We start from the raw sequence: 16,677 nt of genomic DNA on the forward strand, positions 1-16,677 counted from the left end.
CCAGATTGCTTCTTTCATTTTTGAAAAGGCCTCTGAAAATGAAAGAAGCAATCTGATTGGTTGCTATGGGCAATTCAAACAAACAACAAAAAACGTGGTCTCAAATGCCTGGAGGTGCTCAACACCAGATGCGGTTGTGCATTTATACTGGGGGAGCAGATCCTGCCCTTGTAGTCCGTTGCTAAGGGCGATCCCCAGCATAAAAATGCATACAATGGAGGATGCCTGCAGCGGACTACAAGTGCCACAATAGAATCCTACACCAGATAAACGGTGTGGATGCTATGGGCAATTCGTCAGCTTTTCCTGGAAAGTAAAGTTTAACCACAACACTATAACACCCTGTCCCACCCTGGGAATCAAACCAGTGGTGGTCTCCCATTCCACTGTGCTGCAGAGACGGTCCTGCTTATCTTACTGTTTTAGGGTGCATTCACACCACGTTTTTGCAATAGAGTTCCCATATCAGGTTTTTGATGAAAAACTGATTCCTCAAAACCTGACTAAACTGTATCAAAATGTGTGTACAAATTTCAACCCGTATACAGTCAAAAACCGTATACGGTTTGAAAAATAATGTCCAGTTGCATCCGTTTTTGAAGAAAAAAAATGTATATGTTTTTATTTGACTTTTCACTCCATTTTGAATAAAGTTTCACTAGTTTGAACGGTTCTGTACGGTTCCCATTGACTCCCATGTTAAATAAAAACGTATACGGTTTAACCCCTTCATGACCCAGCCCATTTTCACCTTCATGACCTGGGCATTTTTTGAAAATCTGACCACTGTCACTTTAAACATTAATAACTTTGGAATGCTTTTACTTATCATTCTGATTCCGAGATTGTTTTTTCGTGACATATTCTACTTTATTTTATCGGTAAAATTTCACTGATATTTGTATCCTTTCTTGGTAAAAAATCTAAAAATTTCATGAAAATTTTGAAAATTTAGCATTTTTCTAACTTTGAAAGTCTCTGCTTGAAAGGAAAATGGATATTCCAAATAAATTACATATTGATTCACATATACAATATGTCTACTTTGTGTTTGCATTAAAAAATTGACAAGTTTTTTACTTTTGGAAGACACCAGAGGGCTTCAAAGTTCCGCAGCAATTTTCAAATTTTTCTCAAGATTTTCAAAATCGTAATTTTTCAGGGCCCAGTTCAGGTTGGAAGTGGATTTTAAGGATCTTCATATTAGAAATACCCCATAAATGACCCCATTATAAAAACTGCACCCCCAAAAGTATTCAAAATGACATTCAGTAAGTGTTTTAACCCTTTAGGTGTTTCACAGGAATAGCAGCAAAGTGAAGGAGAAAATTCTAAATCTTCATTTTTTACACTCGCATTTTCTTGTAGACCCAATTTTTTAATTTTTACAAGGGGTAAAAGGAGAGAAATCACCCTAAAATTTGTAACCCAATTTCTCTCGAGTAAGGAAATACCTCATATGCGTATGTAAAATGTTCGGTGGGCGCAGTAGAGGGCTCAGAAGGGAAGGAGCGACAATGGGATTTTGGAGAGTGAGTTTTTCTGAAAGGGTTTTTGGGGGGCATGTCCCATTTAGGAAGCCCCTATGGTGCCAGAACAGTGGACCCCCCCACATGTGACCCCATTTTGGAAACTATACCCCTCATGGAATGTAATAAGGGGTGCAGTGAGCATTTACACCCCACTGGCGTTTGACAGATATTTGAAACGGTGGACTGTGCAAATCAAAAATTTTATTTTTCATTTTCACAGACCACTGTTCCAAAAATCTGTCATACACCAGTGGGGTGTAAATGCTCACTGCACCCCTTATTACATTCCGTGAGGGGTGTAGTTTCCAAAATGGGGTCACACATGGATATTTATTGTTTTGCGTTTGTCAGAACTGCTGTAACAATCAGCCACCCCTGTGCAAATCGCCTCAAATGTACATGGGGCACTCTCCCTTCTGGGCCTTGTTGTGCGCCCTCAGAGCACTTTGCACCCACATATGGGGTATCTCCGTACTCAGGAGAAATTGCGTTACAAATTTAGAGGGTCTTTTTTCCCTTTTACCTCTTGTGAAAATGAAAAGTATAGGGCAACACCAGCATGTCAGTGAAAAAAAAATTATTTTTTTACACTAACATGCTGGTGTAGACCCCAACTTCACCTTTTCATAAGGGGTTAAAGAAGAAAAAGCCCCCCAAAATTTGTAAGGCAATTTCTCCCGAGTACGGCAATACCCCATATGTGTCCCAAAACTGTTGCCCTGAAATACGACAGGGCTCCAAAGTGAGAGAGCGCCATGCGCATTTGAGGCCTGAATTAGGGATTTGCATAGGGGTGGATATAGGGGTATTCTACGCCAGTGATTCCCAAACAGGGTGCCTCCAGCTGTTGCAAAACTCCCAGCATGCCTGGACAGTCAATGGCTGTCCGGCAATACTGGGAGTTATTATTTTGCAACAGCTGGAGGCTCCGTTTTGGAAACAGTAGCGTACCAGACGTTTTTCATTTTTTGGGGGGAGGGGGGCTGTGTAGGGGTATGTGTATATGTAGTGTTTTTTACTTTTTATTTTAGGTTAGTGTCAGTGTAGTGTAGTGTTTTTAGGGTACAGTCACATGGGCAGAGGTTCACAGCAAGTTTGCCGCTGGAAGTTTGAGCTGCAGCGCAAAATTTGCGCCATCTCAAACTTCCAGCACTCACTGTAAACCTCCGCCCATGTGAGTGTACCCTGTACATTCACATTGGGGGGAGGGGGCAAACATCCAGCTGTTGCAAACTCCGAGCATGCCCTTTGGCTGTCCGTGCATGCTGGGAGTTGTAGTTTTGCAACAGCTGGAGGAACACTGGTTTGGAAACACTAAGTTAAGTAATAAACTTTCAAGTGTTTTGCAACCAAACTTAGTGTTTCCAAACCAGTGTGCCTCCAGCTGTTGCAAAACTACAACTCCCAGCATGCATGGTCTGTCAGTGCATGCTGGGAGTTATAGTTTTGCAACAATTGCAACAGCTGGAGGCACTGAGGTAGGAAACGGACAATGTTTCCCAACTAGTGTGCCTCCAGATGTTGCAAAACTACAACTCCCAGCATGCCCAGACTGCCAAGGCATGCTGGAAGTTGTAGTTCGGCAATATCTGAAGGATCAGATGTTGCCGAACTACAACTTCCAGCATGCTTGGGCAGTCTGGGCATGCTGGGAGTTGTAGTTTTGCAACATCTGGAGGTCCACAGTTTGGAGACCACTGTATAATGGTCTCCAATCTGTGCTCTTCCAGATGTTAGAGAACTACAACTCCCAGCATGCCTGGACAGACTGAGCATGCTGAGATTTGTAGTTTTGCAACATCTGGAAGAGCACAGATTGTTGACCATTATACAGTGGTCTCCAAACTGTGGACCTCCAGATGTTGCAAAACTACAACTCCCAGCATGCCCAGAAAGCCAAAGGCTGTCTGGGCATGCTGGGAGTTGCAGTTTTGAAACTCTCAGAGGCAGCAGTGAGATCGCTTTACGGCGATCTCACTGCTGCCAATGAAGATGCTGCACTGCTGCCGGAAACTCACCTCCAGGACGCAGCGCCGCCGGGACCGCCTGGAGGACGTCGGGACCGCACGGAGGACGCCGGGACCGCTCGGGACACCGCTCGGACGGGTAAGTGACGCCGGGGGACGGGTCAGGGACACTTAGCAGAGCGGTGTGTGTCCCGATCCCCGTGATCGGAACTCACACACCGCGCTGCTAAGTATTCTGATAGCGAAACGCTGCTATCAGCTAGTCAGATTTGACTAGCTGATAGCAGCGATCGCTGGGGGGGGTGGGGGACGAAACCCCCCGTGGTCGCACAGTAAGATGGCTGGCTATCAGTGATAGCCACCATCTTTCCGGGCGCTGCGGGATGCCGCGAGTAGCGGCAGTAATGTCCATGACGTACCTGTATGTCATGGGTCGGGAACACCTTGCCACCCATGACGTACAGGTATGTCATAGGTCGGGAAGGGGTTAATACAGTTTTTCACCCAGACCAAAAACAGTGGTAGGCTACGGTTTTGGGTACGGGAAAAAAACTGACAAAACTGTACAGGATGCAAAACGGACACAACCTGATGCATCTTTTGGCATACGGTTTTCAATGGAGAGTCAATGCATACGGTTTTCAATACGGTTCCATACGGTTTTCACATAGAAAACGTATACGGGAACTGTATTGCAAAAACGTGGTGTGAATGCACCCTAAAACATTAAGATAAGCAGGACCGTCTCTGCAGCACAGTGGAATGGCCGAGAGATCCCCATAGACTACAATGGGACTATTGGTTTCAATGGACAAAAAAATTACAGAGTTAATGCACTAGTCATAGTTTACTGTACCGTTAAAGAAGGGAGGGCTCAATATTCGCGAATATGCGCATACGCGAAAAACCAGTGTAGAGGAAGAGTTGTGCATTTGCCCATAGCAACCAATCAGATTGCTTCCTTCATTTTTGAAAAGGCCTCTGAAAAATGAAGGAAGCAATCTGATTGGTTGCTATGGGCAACTCAGAAACTTTTTCTCTGGACAGGTTTTGATAAATCTCCCTGTATGGGGGAGATTCATCAAAACCAGTGTAGAGGAAGAGTTGTGCAGTTTCCCATAGCAACCAATCAGATTGCTTCTTTCATTTTTGAAAAGGCCTCTGAAAAATGAAAGAAGCAATCTGATTGGTTGCTATGGGCAACTCGTCAGCTTTTCCAGGAAAGTAAACTTTAACCACAACACTGTAACACTCTGTCCCACCCCGGGACTCGAACCAGTGGTGGTCTCCCATTCCACTGCGCTGTCAAGATGGTCCTACTTATCTTACTGTTTTACATGCCTTGAGATCCCCATAGACCACAATGGGCAAAAAATCTAAGTTACTGCACTAGTCATAGTTCCCTATACCATTAAAGAAGGGAGGGCTCAATATTTGCAAATATGCGCATATATTTTTGCATATGCGCAAGAAAACGAATATAATGAACATGCGAATTTTGCGAATATTCGTCCCTATATTCGCGAAATATCGCAAATTCAAATATGGCCTATGCCGCTCATCACTACTGGTGATACATTTGACATTTTCACTTCTTGAGATCCTGACATGCTGCTATGGAGCTCTTGGTGAAATGCTCTTTATTTGATCATTTAATCTACTATTTCTGTCTTAGCATGCACCTTGTATGTTCTGGTTTTAGCCATGGTTATTTGGTATGCTCTTTGTAGATTTTTAGCTGTGTTTGTATTGTCGGTTTTAGGATTTGTATGTCCTTTCTGCTATTTATCTGTTAACACTGTGTTTTCTTTTGTATCCGCTTTCTGTGTTTCTATAATTAGATATCCTTGTTACCGGTCCATGGGGTCCATGGTAGATTGATCCTGTGTCTACTGGAGGTTTTCTGAGGGATTGTGATTATTCCTGTCTTGTGTTCAGTATGAACAGTGTTCTATAAATATATCCTGTTGTATCCGTTTCTGAGTTTTAACTAGGCATCTCAGTTACCTATCCATGGGGACTCTGTGTCTACTGGAGGTTTTCTGAGGGATTGCGATTCCTGTCTTGTGTTCAGTGTGAACAGTGTTCTATAATTATATCCTGTTGTATCCATTTTTCTGAGTTGTAGCTTGGCATTCCTGTTACCTGTCCATGGGGACTGCTTGTCTACTGAAGGTGTTCTGACAGATTGCGATTATTCCTGTTTAGCGATAGATCCCTGTTACCGATATTTGGGGACTTTGTGTCTACTGGAGGTTCTGGGGGATTATGCTATATTCCTGTCTGCTCCTGGAGTCTGTTCAGACTCTATTCAGACTGGTGTTTTGAACTCTATTTGTTTATTAGTTCATTATTCAGATCTTTGGAGTTTTTGTACATGCACTGATCATAGAGTACATGATCACTTAGCTAGTGTTTTCCTCTGTGCTTTACCATTGGTCTGTAGTGTCCCCTGTGCTGCTCACTGGTATTTGTCCTCTGAACTTAATACTATAGAGTTCTATGTTCCTGTTATGTTTCTTGTTTGTGACTGACTATTTATTAGTATGTGTTTTTAAGCCCACTGCACTTTAGTTCAGGGAGGGACTTGTGCCCAGTTGTCGATCCACCGTTTAGGGTGAATGGGCAAGTAGGCAGGGAGAGCGGTTTTAGGGTCAGTTTAGGGCTCACTCTCCTTGTCCCCTGGTCGGTCCCTGACATTAAGTTGCTCAGATACTGTACTTTGCACCAGAATACAGAAAATACAGCTTAGCTTATGAATACTAGCTGTGCCATTCTTCCAAGCACATGGCAGGCATCCTTCATTCCAAGGTGAAACTTCTGCAATTCAATCAACATAATAAGATCAGCAGCATCCTTGTAAATGTCACTCGCACGTGTCTCTTTTTGCTCTCACAACTTCTTTTTCATTAAATCCAGTAGTTCTGACAGCGGTCTAGTTGCTGCAGTGGCACATGTCCTAGGCTGCGTCACTACCTTCCTCCAATGTTAATTGTCTGCTACAAAGAACCTGTGAATTTCCCAGCCCTGACCTCTCACACAGAAGCTGTTTGCAGTGATGCTGGTGGATGCTGACAACTCACGTGGAGCTGTGGTACGGTGATGAAAAAAAGGAAGAACAGAAAAGTACAAGGGGAACAGATCTGCTTTGTGAATTCTAGTTTAACCATTTAGCAATCTGCTACCCCTAGGGATGTTTTTTCTTTTAGCTAACAGCACAAACTGGAACTTGATTTCATAGTGCTAGAGCTACATGGTGAAGTCTATCTTCAGCTCTCCTGAAAGCATTGATGTAGATTTGATGCAGCAATACGACAACCTGATTGTTGTCTTTATTAGTACCAATTGTCTTAGTTGGTATTTATGTACTGCTCCCCTTTTCATAGGTCAATCAATATCTCCCTCCTTATCATAACAGAGCATTTTAGTTTGGTGCAGGCTCCTAATCTGACGAATATGTGGAGAAAAAGTAATCCAGACCTTCGTCAGTTGCTAGCCCTCCTCTCTGCAGCAGACTTTCTCCCTAGGGCAGGGCTCAAGTCCTGCAGGAACACATGGGAACGGAGTTCCTGCACTTTTACCACAGCAGGAACACTGTTACCATTAGCAGGAGTATTGCAGGACCAGCCCTTGAGCGGAAACATTGGATGACTTCCCACACTTTTTTCCCAGGACTTGATTCCTGCCCTAGGGGTATTTCTGAGCAAGTGCCTTTGGCAGGTATTCTCGCTCAGACAATTGTCAGGCCCCCAAAGTTGTGGAGGCTTAATCCTCTGTTGCTAGACATTTTTCTAGTTCTGAGTACATGCAAGGATGAATTACAGCATTATTGGCAAACTAAGGCTAGGTTTCCACATATGCATTATAGATTGCTACTTTTTGCTTTTGCTTTATGCCAGGAAGTCTCCCTTGCTCAACTAAAAACCTCTTAAAGGGGTACTCCAGTCCAAAGGATAGGGGATAAGATGCCTGATCGCGGGAGACCCGCAGCTGGGGTCGCCCGAGATCATGCACGCGGCACCCCGTTTGTAATCAGTCCCCGGAGCGTGTTCACGCCCCCTCCCATAGGCTTGCATTGAGGGGCGGAGCGTGACATCACACGGGGGCGGAGGAGTGATGTTACACGCCGCCGGCCCTGCAGTCGACCGTAATCATTCCCGGAGCGAATCCGCTCCTGGGACTGATTACAAACAGGGTGCCGCGTGCATGATCACGGGTGTCCCCAGCGGCGGGACTCCCGCGATCAGCCATCTTATCCCCTATCCTTTGGATAGGGGATAAGATGTGTAAGCACCGGAGTACCCCTTTAAGGCCCCTTCAATACCTCATTAGATTAATTAATTTAAGGCATATTTTCTTATATAGAGAGTCACAAACGAACCTAGAAGAAACCAGAGGGATTTTACCACATTTGGGAGACCTGGTTCAGCAAACAACTAGCCTTTGTGTTGATTCCTGCATAGAGGAGTGAAGTGAGTGTGGAGACGCTGTTCATCTTTGTGTTTTTATAGTATTTACTCTTATTATTTTGCGACCATGTAATTATGTGACATTGCTTATGTAGTGAATATTGGTGGCCTCTCTAATTTACTGTTATTACCTCTGCTGAATGGTTGTTTTGTAAAGTTTTGTTTATAACTGTTATATTCGAAAAGGCAAAAATAGAGACAATAAAAAAGCAAGCAGAGCACCCAAACGTTGTTTAGTGTCCAATACAACCGTCTCCTGCAAGTGGACAGAGATTGATGTGAGTGAAGCATGCATCTGGGCCCTTTTCCTGGCTTGTTATAATGATCAGTGGGAGCGTGAATACCCCTACTTTGAACAATCAAAAGGTCTGCCATGTCTCTGTGACATATCAAAAGCTTTTTTTAATGACAGGGACACTTTAAAATATATCCCCCTATTATAATAATATGAGAATCACTGTAGTGATTAATATACAAATCAGTGTAACCAAAGTCAACTCCAAGGGTATATCCCCATACACCATATAGAAAATACAGATTCATAAAGAACTTTTTTGGTATCATATGAGTATTAATACATATAAATATGTAATGAAATAGTTTTATTCTGTATAGAGCATACATTACAGCTAGTGGACAGTTTTCTTACCTTAGTTAAGTACAAGGGGAATGTTCCTCTGTAATTTTCAGGAACTTGAATTGTTTTGTTATAGGCGGATGAAATTGTGACCTAAGTTTAATAAAACAACCACACAACAGATCATATATCATTTAAATACAGGTAAACATGGAACAAAAAAAATCTGGCAATATGTGTACTTTGTCATTTCATAGCACAGTAAATTACAGTAGAAGCAAAAGACTAGGAGTCTCCTCTTATTAGATAGTGTAGCAAACTGCATATTCATGTTTTCTTAGGGTCTGTGCTCCCGGAGGATTTTCTCTATCCAATAATACTATGACTATCCAGTAATCCAGAATTTGATAATCTGCAATCGATCTGGACGCATTATTGGTGAATTCTAATAATTTCACTGTTTTATCACTTAATGGTCAATGTCATAACAGCTCATGTCAACGTCATGACAGCTCCATACCACTGCTATATCAATTACATAGCTGAAACGCATGAATTAATAAAATGGCAATTAGACCAACCCCACCATTAACCACCAGGACTATGGGGGAGATTGATCAAAACCTGGGCAGAGTAAGGGTTGACTTGTTGTCAATAGTAACCAGATAACTTCTTTTCATTCTTTTAACCCCTTAAAGGGGTACTCCGCCCCTAGGCATCTTATCCCCTATCCAAAGGATAGGGGATAAGATGTCAGATCGCCGGGGTCCCGCTGCAGGGGAGCCCCGGGATCGCCGTTGCGGCACTGCACTATCATTACTGCACAGAGCGAGTTTGCTCTGCACGTAATGATGGGCAATACAGGGGCCGGAGTATCGTCACGGCTCTGCCCCTCCTGACGTCACGGCCTGCCCCCCCTCAATACAAGTCTATGGGAGGGGGCTTGGTGGTCGCCCCCTCCCATGAATAGGGGATAAGATGTCTAGGGGCAGAGTACCCCTTTAAGGACCAAGACAATTAGGTCTATACGCCCCTTAAAGACCAGGCCTGTTTTTTCAAATTGGGAATGTCTGACTTTATCATAGAATAACTCTGGCAACATTTTGCCAATCACGATAATTCTGACATTGTTTTTTTGGCACAAGTTGTCCTTCATGTACATAGTAAAAGTTAGCCGACATCATTTGTATTTTTTTTACAATGCAAAAAATTATCAAATTAAAATTTTTTAGATTTTTTGCTATTTTAACACTAATAGGTTGCATATATTTATACTTACTGACCAAACAGTTTATGAAACTTATACTTTCAGATGTCTACTTTATTTTGAAAGCATTTTTTTTTTCTATTAACATTGCTGTGCAAGGTTTGCAGAAATTTGAAGGTGATAGAACATAGGAACCCTTCCTCAAATGACCCCATTTTAAAAACTAGACCCTTCAAGGTATTCGATAGGGGGTACATCGAGTATTTTAACACCATAGTTTTTTGGCAGGAATTATTACAATGTCAGTGTTAAAAATTCGAAATTAGCTTTTTTTTTTTTTTTACAAATGCATCATTTGTAGGACATATTTTTTGTACATCGCTTCTAATATTGAAAGAAATGCACCCTATATTTTATTGAACTGCTCGGCCCGTGTTTGGAAATACCCCCGCTTAGGCCATATTTGGTTCCTTGGCCGAGTGGAAGGACCCAGAAGGAGAGGAGTGCCATTTGGCTTTCAGGGCATCATTGGATGCACTTCATGCCTGCAAAGGGTTTTAGCTGCCAGAACCATATAGAACCCCCACAAGTGACCCAATTTTGGAAACAACACCCCCTAAAGTATTCACCTAGACCAAAAGTGAGTACTTTGAGTCCTTTTTGTGTGGATGGAATGGTTACAAATTCAGTGGCAAATTTTTTAATTTGCTTTTTTTTCACAAATGTATCATTTGTGGGACATATTTTTTGTACATTGCATCTGAAAAGTAGGAAATGCGCCCAATATTTTATTATGCTGTTCATCCCGTGTTCGGTAATACCCCTGCTTAGGCCATATTTGGTTGCATGGCCACATGACACAGGAGAGGAGCACCATTTGGCTTTCAGGATATCATTATGCAAATTATAGGCCGCACTTCGTCTTGCAAAGCATTCTAGCTGTCAGAACAATACTGCACCCCCAGAAGTGACACCATTTTTGAAACTGCACCCCCTGAAGTATTTACCTAGGGTAAAAGTGAGTACGTTGAGGCCTTATTGTGTGGCTAGAATTGTTTCAAAGTCAGAGGAAAAAAATCGCAATTAGCTTTTTTTCCCCACAAATTCTTTATTTGTGGGACATCATTTTGGTAAGTCTCTTTTGAAATGGAGGTGAAGGAGGAAAAAAATTGGGAAAAAATGTGGGGCGCTCTCTGGCGTAATAGGTTGGTTCTTGATGGTCAATAGAGGAGAAGGGAAGTATAAAAAGCCCACCACCGCACCTATGGGGTGGTACTGACCTCTGGGAGCTGTGCGTTATATTGGGCACAACTCTGTTGGGGGTCTCAGTTTGTGGTGGGATGTTACAGCCTGCTGCTCGGTTCCCCCATGTCCATCGTGCCAAAAAGGGGTACGCAAATGACAATGAAAGAAATGGAAGCACAGAAAATGCGGGGGTTCTGTCTTCTGAGTGCTACTGTGGTTGTGAAATTACGTCAAGGTGCCAATAGATACACAGGATTCTTTTTATTAATACATAAAAAGTAGCGTGTTCTCACCCCTTCCCCAGGGCCACAACAATAATTTTAGAGTGTCCTGTTCTCGAGTCCCTGTGTGTTGTCCGCCAACACAAAGGAACTAGAGAACAGGACACTCTAAAAATTTTATCTCAATCCCCGCAGCCTCTTGATAAAGCTACGTATGTAGTGAAATATGTTGAGGGGGGCAGAGTAGGAGTTTTTAAAACATTATAGTGCTGAGCCCAAATACAGTAACAAGTGTGACCTGCAGGCACACCCTGTGTTACGCCAAGCGCTCCGGGTCCCTGCTCCTCCCCGGAGCGCTCGCGGCGTTCCTCTCTCTGCAGCGCCCCGGTCAAACCCGCTGACCGGGAGCGCTGCACTGACACTGCCGGCGGGGATGCGATTCGCATAGCGGGACGCGCCCGCTCACGAATCGCATCCCAAGTCACTCACCTGTCCCGGTCCCCGGCTGTCACGTCCTGGCGCATGCGGCTCCGCTTCTTAGGGAGCGCGCGCGCCAGCTCTCTAAGATTTAAAGGGCCAGTGCACCAATGATTGGTGCCTGGCCCAATCAGTCTAACTAGCTTCCACCTGCTCCCTGTCTATATAACCTCACTTCCCCTTCCCTTCCTTGCCGGATCTTGTTGCCTTGTGCCAGAGAAAGCGTTTAGTGTTGTCCAAAGCCTGTGTTCCAGACCTTCTGCTATTGCTATTTGACTACGAACCTTGCCGCCTGCCCCGACCTTCTGCTACGTCTGACCTTGCCTCTGCCTAGTCCTTCTGTCCCACGCCTTCTCAGCAGTCAGCGAGGTTGAGCCGTTGCCGGTGCATACGGCCTGGTTTCTACCGCCGCAGCAAGACCATCCCGCTTTGCGGCAGGCTCTGGTGAAAACCAGTAGCAACCTAGAACCGGTCCACCGACACGGTCCACGCCAATCCCTCGCTGACACAGAGGATCCACATCCAGCTAGCCGAATCAGAACACCCAGACTGTATAACAACAATCACTGATGTTGGAGAGCTCTCTAACATTTTAATAGACACATATAAAAGGTTCAGGGGTATTAAATAATGTGTAGTAATCCAAACAAAATAAAGCTTATGGGAATTTTAATAGGTATATGCGAAATTAGGGTACTTTTGGAGCACAGGAGCGTATTACGACCCCTGTCTGAAGCGGAGGCCACCACTCCCCCTTCATATAGTTCTATGAGAGAGTCGAAGATTTCTCCCATAGCACTTTATGGAGGGGGCGTGGTGCCTCTGCTTTGGGCGGGAGTCATGACGCGCTCCTGTGCTAGAGCATACATGCAGCACTAACTCCACAGAGGCTCCAAACAGTAGATTGCGGGGGGCCCCAGTGCTCAGTCTTACCGCAACCTAAAACTTATCCCCTATCCTTTGGATATGGGATACATTTGTGAGCATGAGACTTATCCTTTAATGTCTTCAACTTGGCAACAGACGTAAGTACACCAAATTGGGCCATTTTCCCTCCCCAATGTCATGTGACTCATTAGTGTTACAAGAGGATTCTTATATCACTCTCACACTTTCTTATACTGGTCACTGGAAATTTAACATGGCACTTCATAGCAAAGAACTCTCTGAGGATCTGAAAAAAATATTGTTACTCTACATAAACATGGCCTATGCTATAAGAAAATTGCCAAGACCCTCAAACTGAGAAGCAGCATGGTGGACAAGACAATACAGCAGTTTCACAGAACAGATTTCACTCAGGACAGGCCTCGCCATGGTCGACCAAAGAAGTTAAGTGCACATGCTTAGCGTCATATCCAGGGGTTGTCTGTGTAACATATAAGTGCTGCAGAGGTTGAAGGGGTGAGGGGTCAGCCTGTCAGTGTTCAGACCATATGCTGCATACTGCATCAAATTGGTTTGCATTGCTGTCATCCCAGGAGGAAGCCTCTTCTAAAGATAATGCACAAGAAAGCAAACAGATTCCCAGAAGGCAAGCAGACTAAGGATATGCATTACTGGAACCATGTCCTGTGGTACAATGAGACCAAGATAAACGTATTTGGTTCACATTTTGTCAAGTGTGTGTGTGGCAGCAACCAGTTAAGGAGTACAAGTGTGTCTAGCCTACAGTCTAGCATGCTGGTGCGAGTGTCAAGGCCTGGACCTGCATAAGTGCTGCTGGCACTGGGGAGCTACAGTTCATTGGGGGAACCATGAATGTCAACATGTACTGTGATATACTGAAGCAGAGCATGATCCTTTTCCTTTGGAGACTGGGCCACAGGGCAGAATTCCAACATGATAACCACCCCAAACACACCTTCATGACAACCACTGACTTGCTAAAGAAGCCAAGGGTAAAGGTGATGGACTGGCCAAGCATGTCTCCAGACCAAAACCTATTGAGCATCTGTGGGGCATCTTTAAATGTAAGGTGGGGGACCTCAAGTTCTCTAACATCTAAGTGATGTCTTCATGGAGGAGTGAAAGAGGACTCCAGTGGCAACCTATAAATCTCTGGTAAAAATATTGACACTTTGGACCCAATTTGGACATTTTGCATGTAGGATGAACTCACTTTTCTTACCAAGGTTCAGACATTAATGGCTGTGTGTTTAGCTATTTTGAGGGGACAGCAACATTAAAAACTGTTATACATGCTGTGCACTTACTACTGTGTAGCAGAGTGTCATTTCTTCAGTGTTGTCACATGAAAAGATATAATAAAATATTTACAAAAAATGTGAAGGGTGGACTAACTTATGGGATACAATAACTGCTGACACTGTAAGCTCACCGTTCCCTTTACTTTCCCACTTTGATTGACAGACAGGGCTAAGCAGTGAGCAACCCTAATCGGACATTGGCATCATTCACTCACAGCGCTAGAAGAGAAGGTCTGTCTGCCAATCAAGATGGGAGACGGAGGGAAGGGTAGCAAGGAGGCGTTCCAGTGCAAGGCACTTAGAGAAATTGAGAACACCTATTTGATACTTTCCATAAGAAAGGTAACATTTTTCTCTTTAGCAAAAGCCATAAATACAAGTGTCAGTAGTTTAGGCAGGGAAATCATGCTGATAGATTCCCTTAAAATCTGTGGGAAATGATCGTCAAAGGCCAACTTTTTATATGGATTGTTGTTTTATTCCCATACATCATATTCACATCACATGTAACATTCTCATACCCCTTCAATTCATTAACATCTTTTTCCAACTGTACTATGCAACTTGTAATATATTATATTTTACCTGAATAGTTGTAGACAAGATGGTTATGAGACATAAACAGTTCATCATATCAGCAACTCTGTAAGAGAAATATACTTGTTAATATCATATGTAGCAATCTGTATAGCTCATCCACTGTCAGGCCCTGTTTCTAAATGTTATTGCTGTACTATGTATACATGTTTGAGCGGGTGCAACTGTGGAGGATCTGCACAGGTTGGCTTAGTGTAGTGCAGATGCTTGAGACTTGGTTGTGTGGCACAATTCGCTAGGTGTAGTGCGCATGCTGTAGAAACTTTTCCTGATGTGTTAAGCCATGCAGCACTAACTCAGTCTGATCACGGCATCTATGGTGTTTGCAGGGGGAGCGCTCTCCCCCTGCCCATCAATCGCGGCGCCGCGATAAAATAAGGGGGATCGGGGGTGTCCAAGACACCCTCGATCCCCCTTGAAGAGATAGGAGTGAGGTGGCAGGGTTGCCACCCCTCCTATCCCTGCTATTGATCGGCGGAGCGGCCGACCAATAGCAGACTGGGGGCGGGGGGGTTAAAGTTCGGTTCCCCGCGCTATGCCCGCCCATCGGTGTCCGGGCACAGCGGGGGGAACCGTGCAGTAGCGGCGGCGGCGGCGATCACTTACCCGGTGGCGGCGGCGGCGATCACTTACCCGGCGGCGGCGGCGGCTGTGATCACGGCGGCGGTGGAGGTAAGTATGACGCTGCGTGTGCAGAGTCTGTTGCCTAGCAACATCTGCAGGGCGACAGTTTAGAGAGTGGTCTCTAAACTGTCGCCCTCCAGATGTTGCAAAACTACAACTCCCACCATGCCTTGACAGCTGTTTGCTGTGTTGGCATGCTGGGAGTTGTAGTTTTGCAAGATTTAGAGGGGTTCAGGCTAGAGATCACTGACAGTGGTCTCTAAACTGTAGCCCTCCAGATATTACAAAACTACAACTCCCAGCATGCTCAGACAGCAGTTTGCTGTCTTAGCATGCTGAGATTTGTAGTTTTGCAACATCTGGAGGGCCACAGTTTAGAGACCACTGTCAGTGATCTCCAGCCTGAACCCCTCTAAATCTTGCAAAACTACAACTCCCAGCATTCAGGAACAGCAAATGGCTGTCTCGGCATGCTGGGAGTTGTACTTGCGTGCATCCAGCTGTTGCATAACTACATCTCCCAGCATTCTCTTTGGCAATCAGTACATGCTGAGAGTTGTAGTTCTGCAACAGCTGGAGGCACACTGGTTGGGAAATACCGAGTTAGGTAATAGGTTCTATTACCCAACTCAGTATTTTCCAGTGTGCCTCCAGCTGTTGCAAAACTACAACTCCCAGCATGCACGTTCTGTCAGTGCATGCTGGGAGTTGTAGTTTTGCCCCCCCCCTCCCATGTGAATGTACAGGTTACATTCACACTGGCGGCGGATTACAGTGAATTCCCTGCTTCAGGTTTGAGCTGCAGCAGCCGCAGCTCAAACTCCTAGCGGGAGACTCAGTGTAATCCGCCGTCAGTGTGAATGTAACCTAAAAACACTACACTACACTAACATAAAATAAAGAGTATAACACTACATATACACACGTACACTGCCCCCCCCCCCCCCCACCCCTTCCCCCCCAATAAAAATGAAAAACGTATCCTACAGCAGTTTTTCCAAAACGGAACCTCCAGCTGTTGCAAAACAAAAACTCCCAGCATTTCCGGACAGCCATTGACTGTCCAAGCATGCTGGGAGTTTAGCAACAGCTGGAGGCACCCTGTTTGGGAATCACTGGCTTAGAATACCCCTATGTCCACCCCTATGCAAATCCCTAATTTGGGCCTCAAATGCACATGGCGCTCTCACTTTGGAGCCCTGGCGTATTTCAAGGCAACAGTTTAGGGCCACATATGGGGTATCGCCGTACTCGGGAGAAATTGCCTAACAAATTTTGGGGGGCTTTTTCTCCTTTTACCCCTTATGAAAAGGTAAAGTTGGGGTCTACACCAGCATGTTAGTGTAAAAAAAAAAACATTTTTGTACACTAACATACTGGTGTTGCCCCATACTTTAAAATTTCACAAGCGGTAAAAGAAAAAAAGCCTCCAAAGTTTGTAACGCATTTTCTCCTGAGGACGGAGATACCCCATATGTGGGCGCAAAGTGTTCTGGGGACGCACAACAAGGCTCAGAAGGGAGAGTGCACCATGTAAATTTGAGGTCTAAA

General features: G+C 44.5%; 1 protein-coding gene across 1 annotated transcript in view; it reads right to left on the minus strand.

Moving 5' to 3' along the window:
• CDH16 (cadherin 16) overlaps nucleotides 1-16,677 on the minus strand; it is a 212,665-nt gene that overhangs the window by 180,173 nt on the left and 15,815 nt on the right. The window contains exons 2-3 of the mRNA XM_056525592.1: nucleotides 14,491-14,548; nucleotides 8,618-8,698 (exon numbers count right to left, since the gene is read on the minus strand). Of these exons, the coding sequence (XP_056381567.1) occupies nucleotides 8,618-8,698; nucleotides 14,491-14,538 (129 nt within the window). The 5' untranslated portion in view covers nucleotides 14,539-14,548. The remainder of the gene's footprint in view (nucleotides 1-8,617; nucleotides 8,699-14,490; nucleotides 14,549-16,677) is intronic.

Source organism: Hyla sarda, chromosome 6 (genome assembly GCF_029499605.1).
Source record: "Hyla sarda isolate aHylSar1 chromosome 6, aHylSar1.hap1, whole genome shotgun sequence".
In the NCBI taxonomy this organism is placed as follows: Eukaryota; Metazoa; Chordata; class Amphibia; order Anura; family Hylidae; genus Hyla; species Hyla sarda.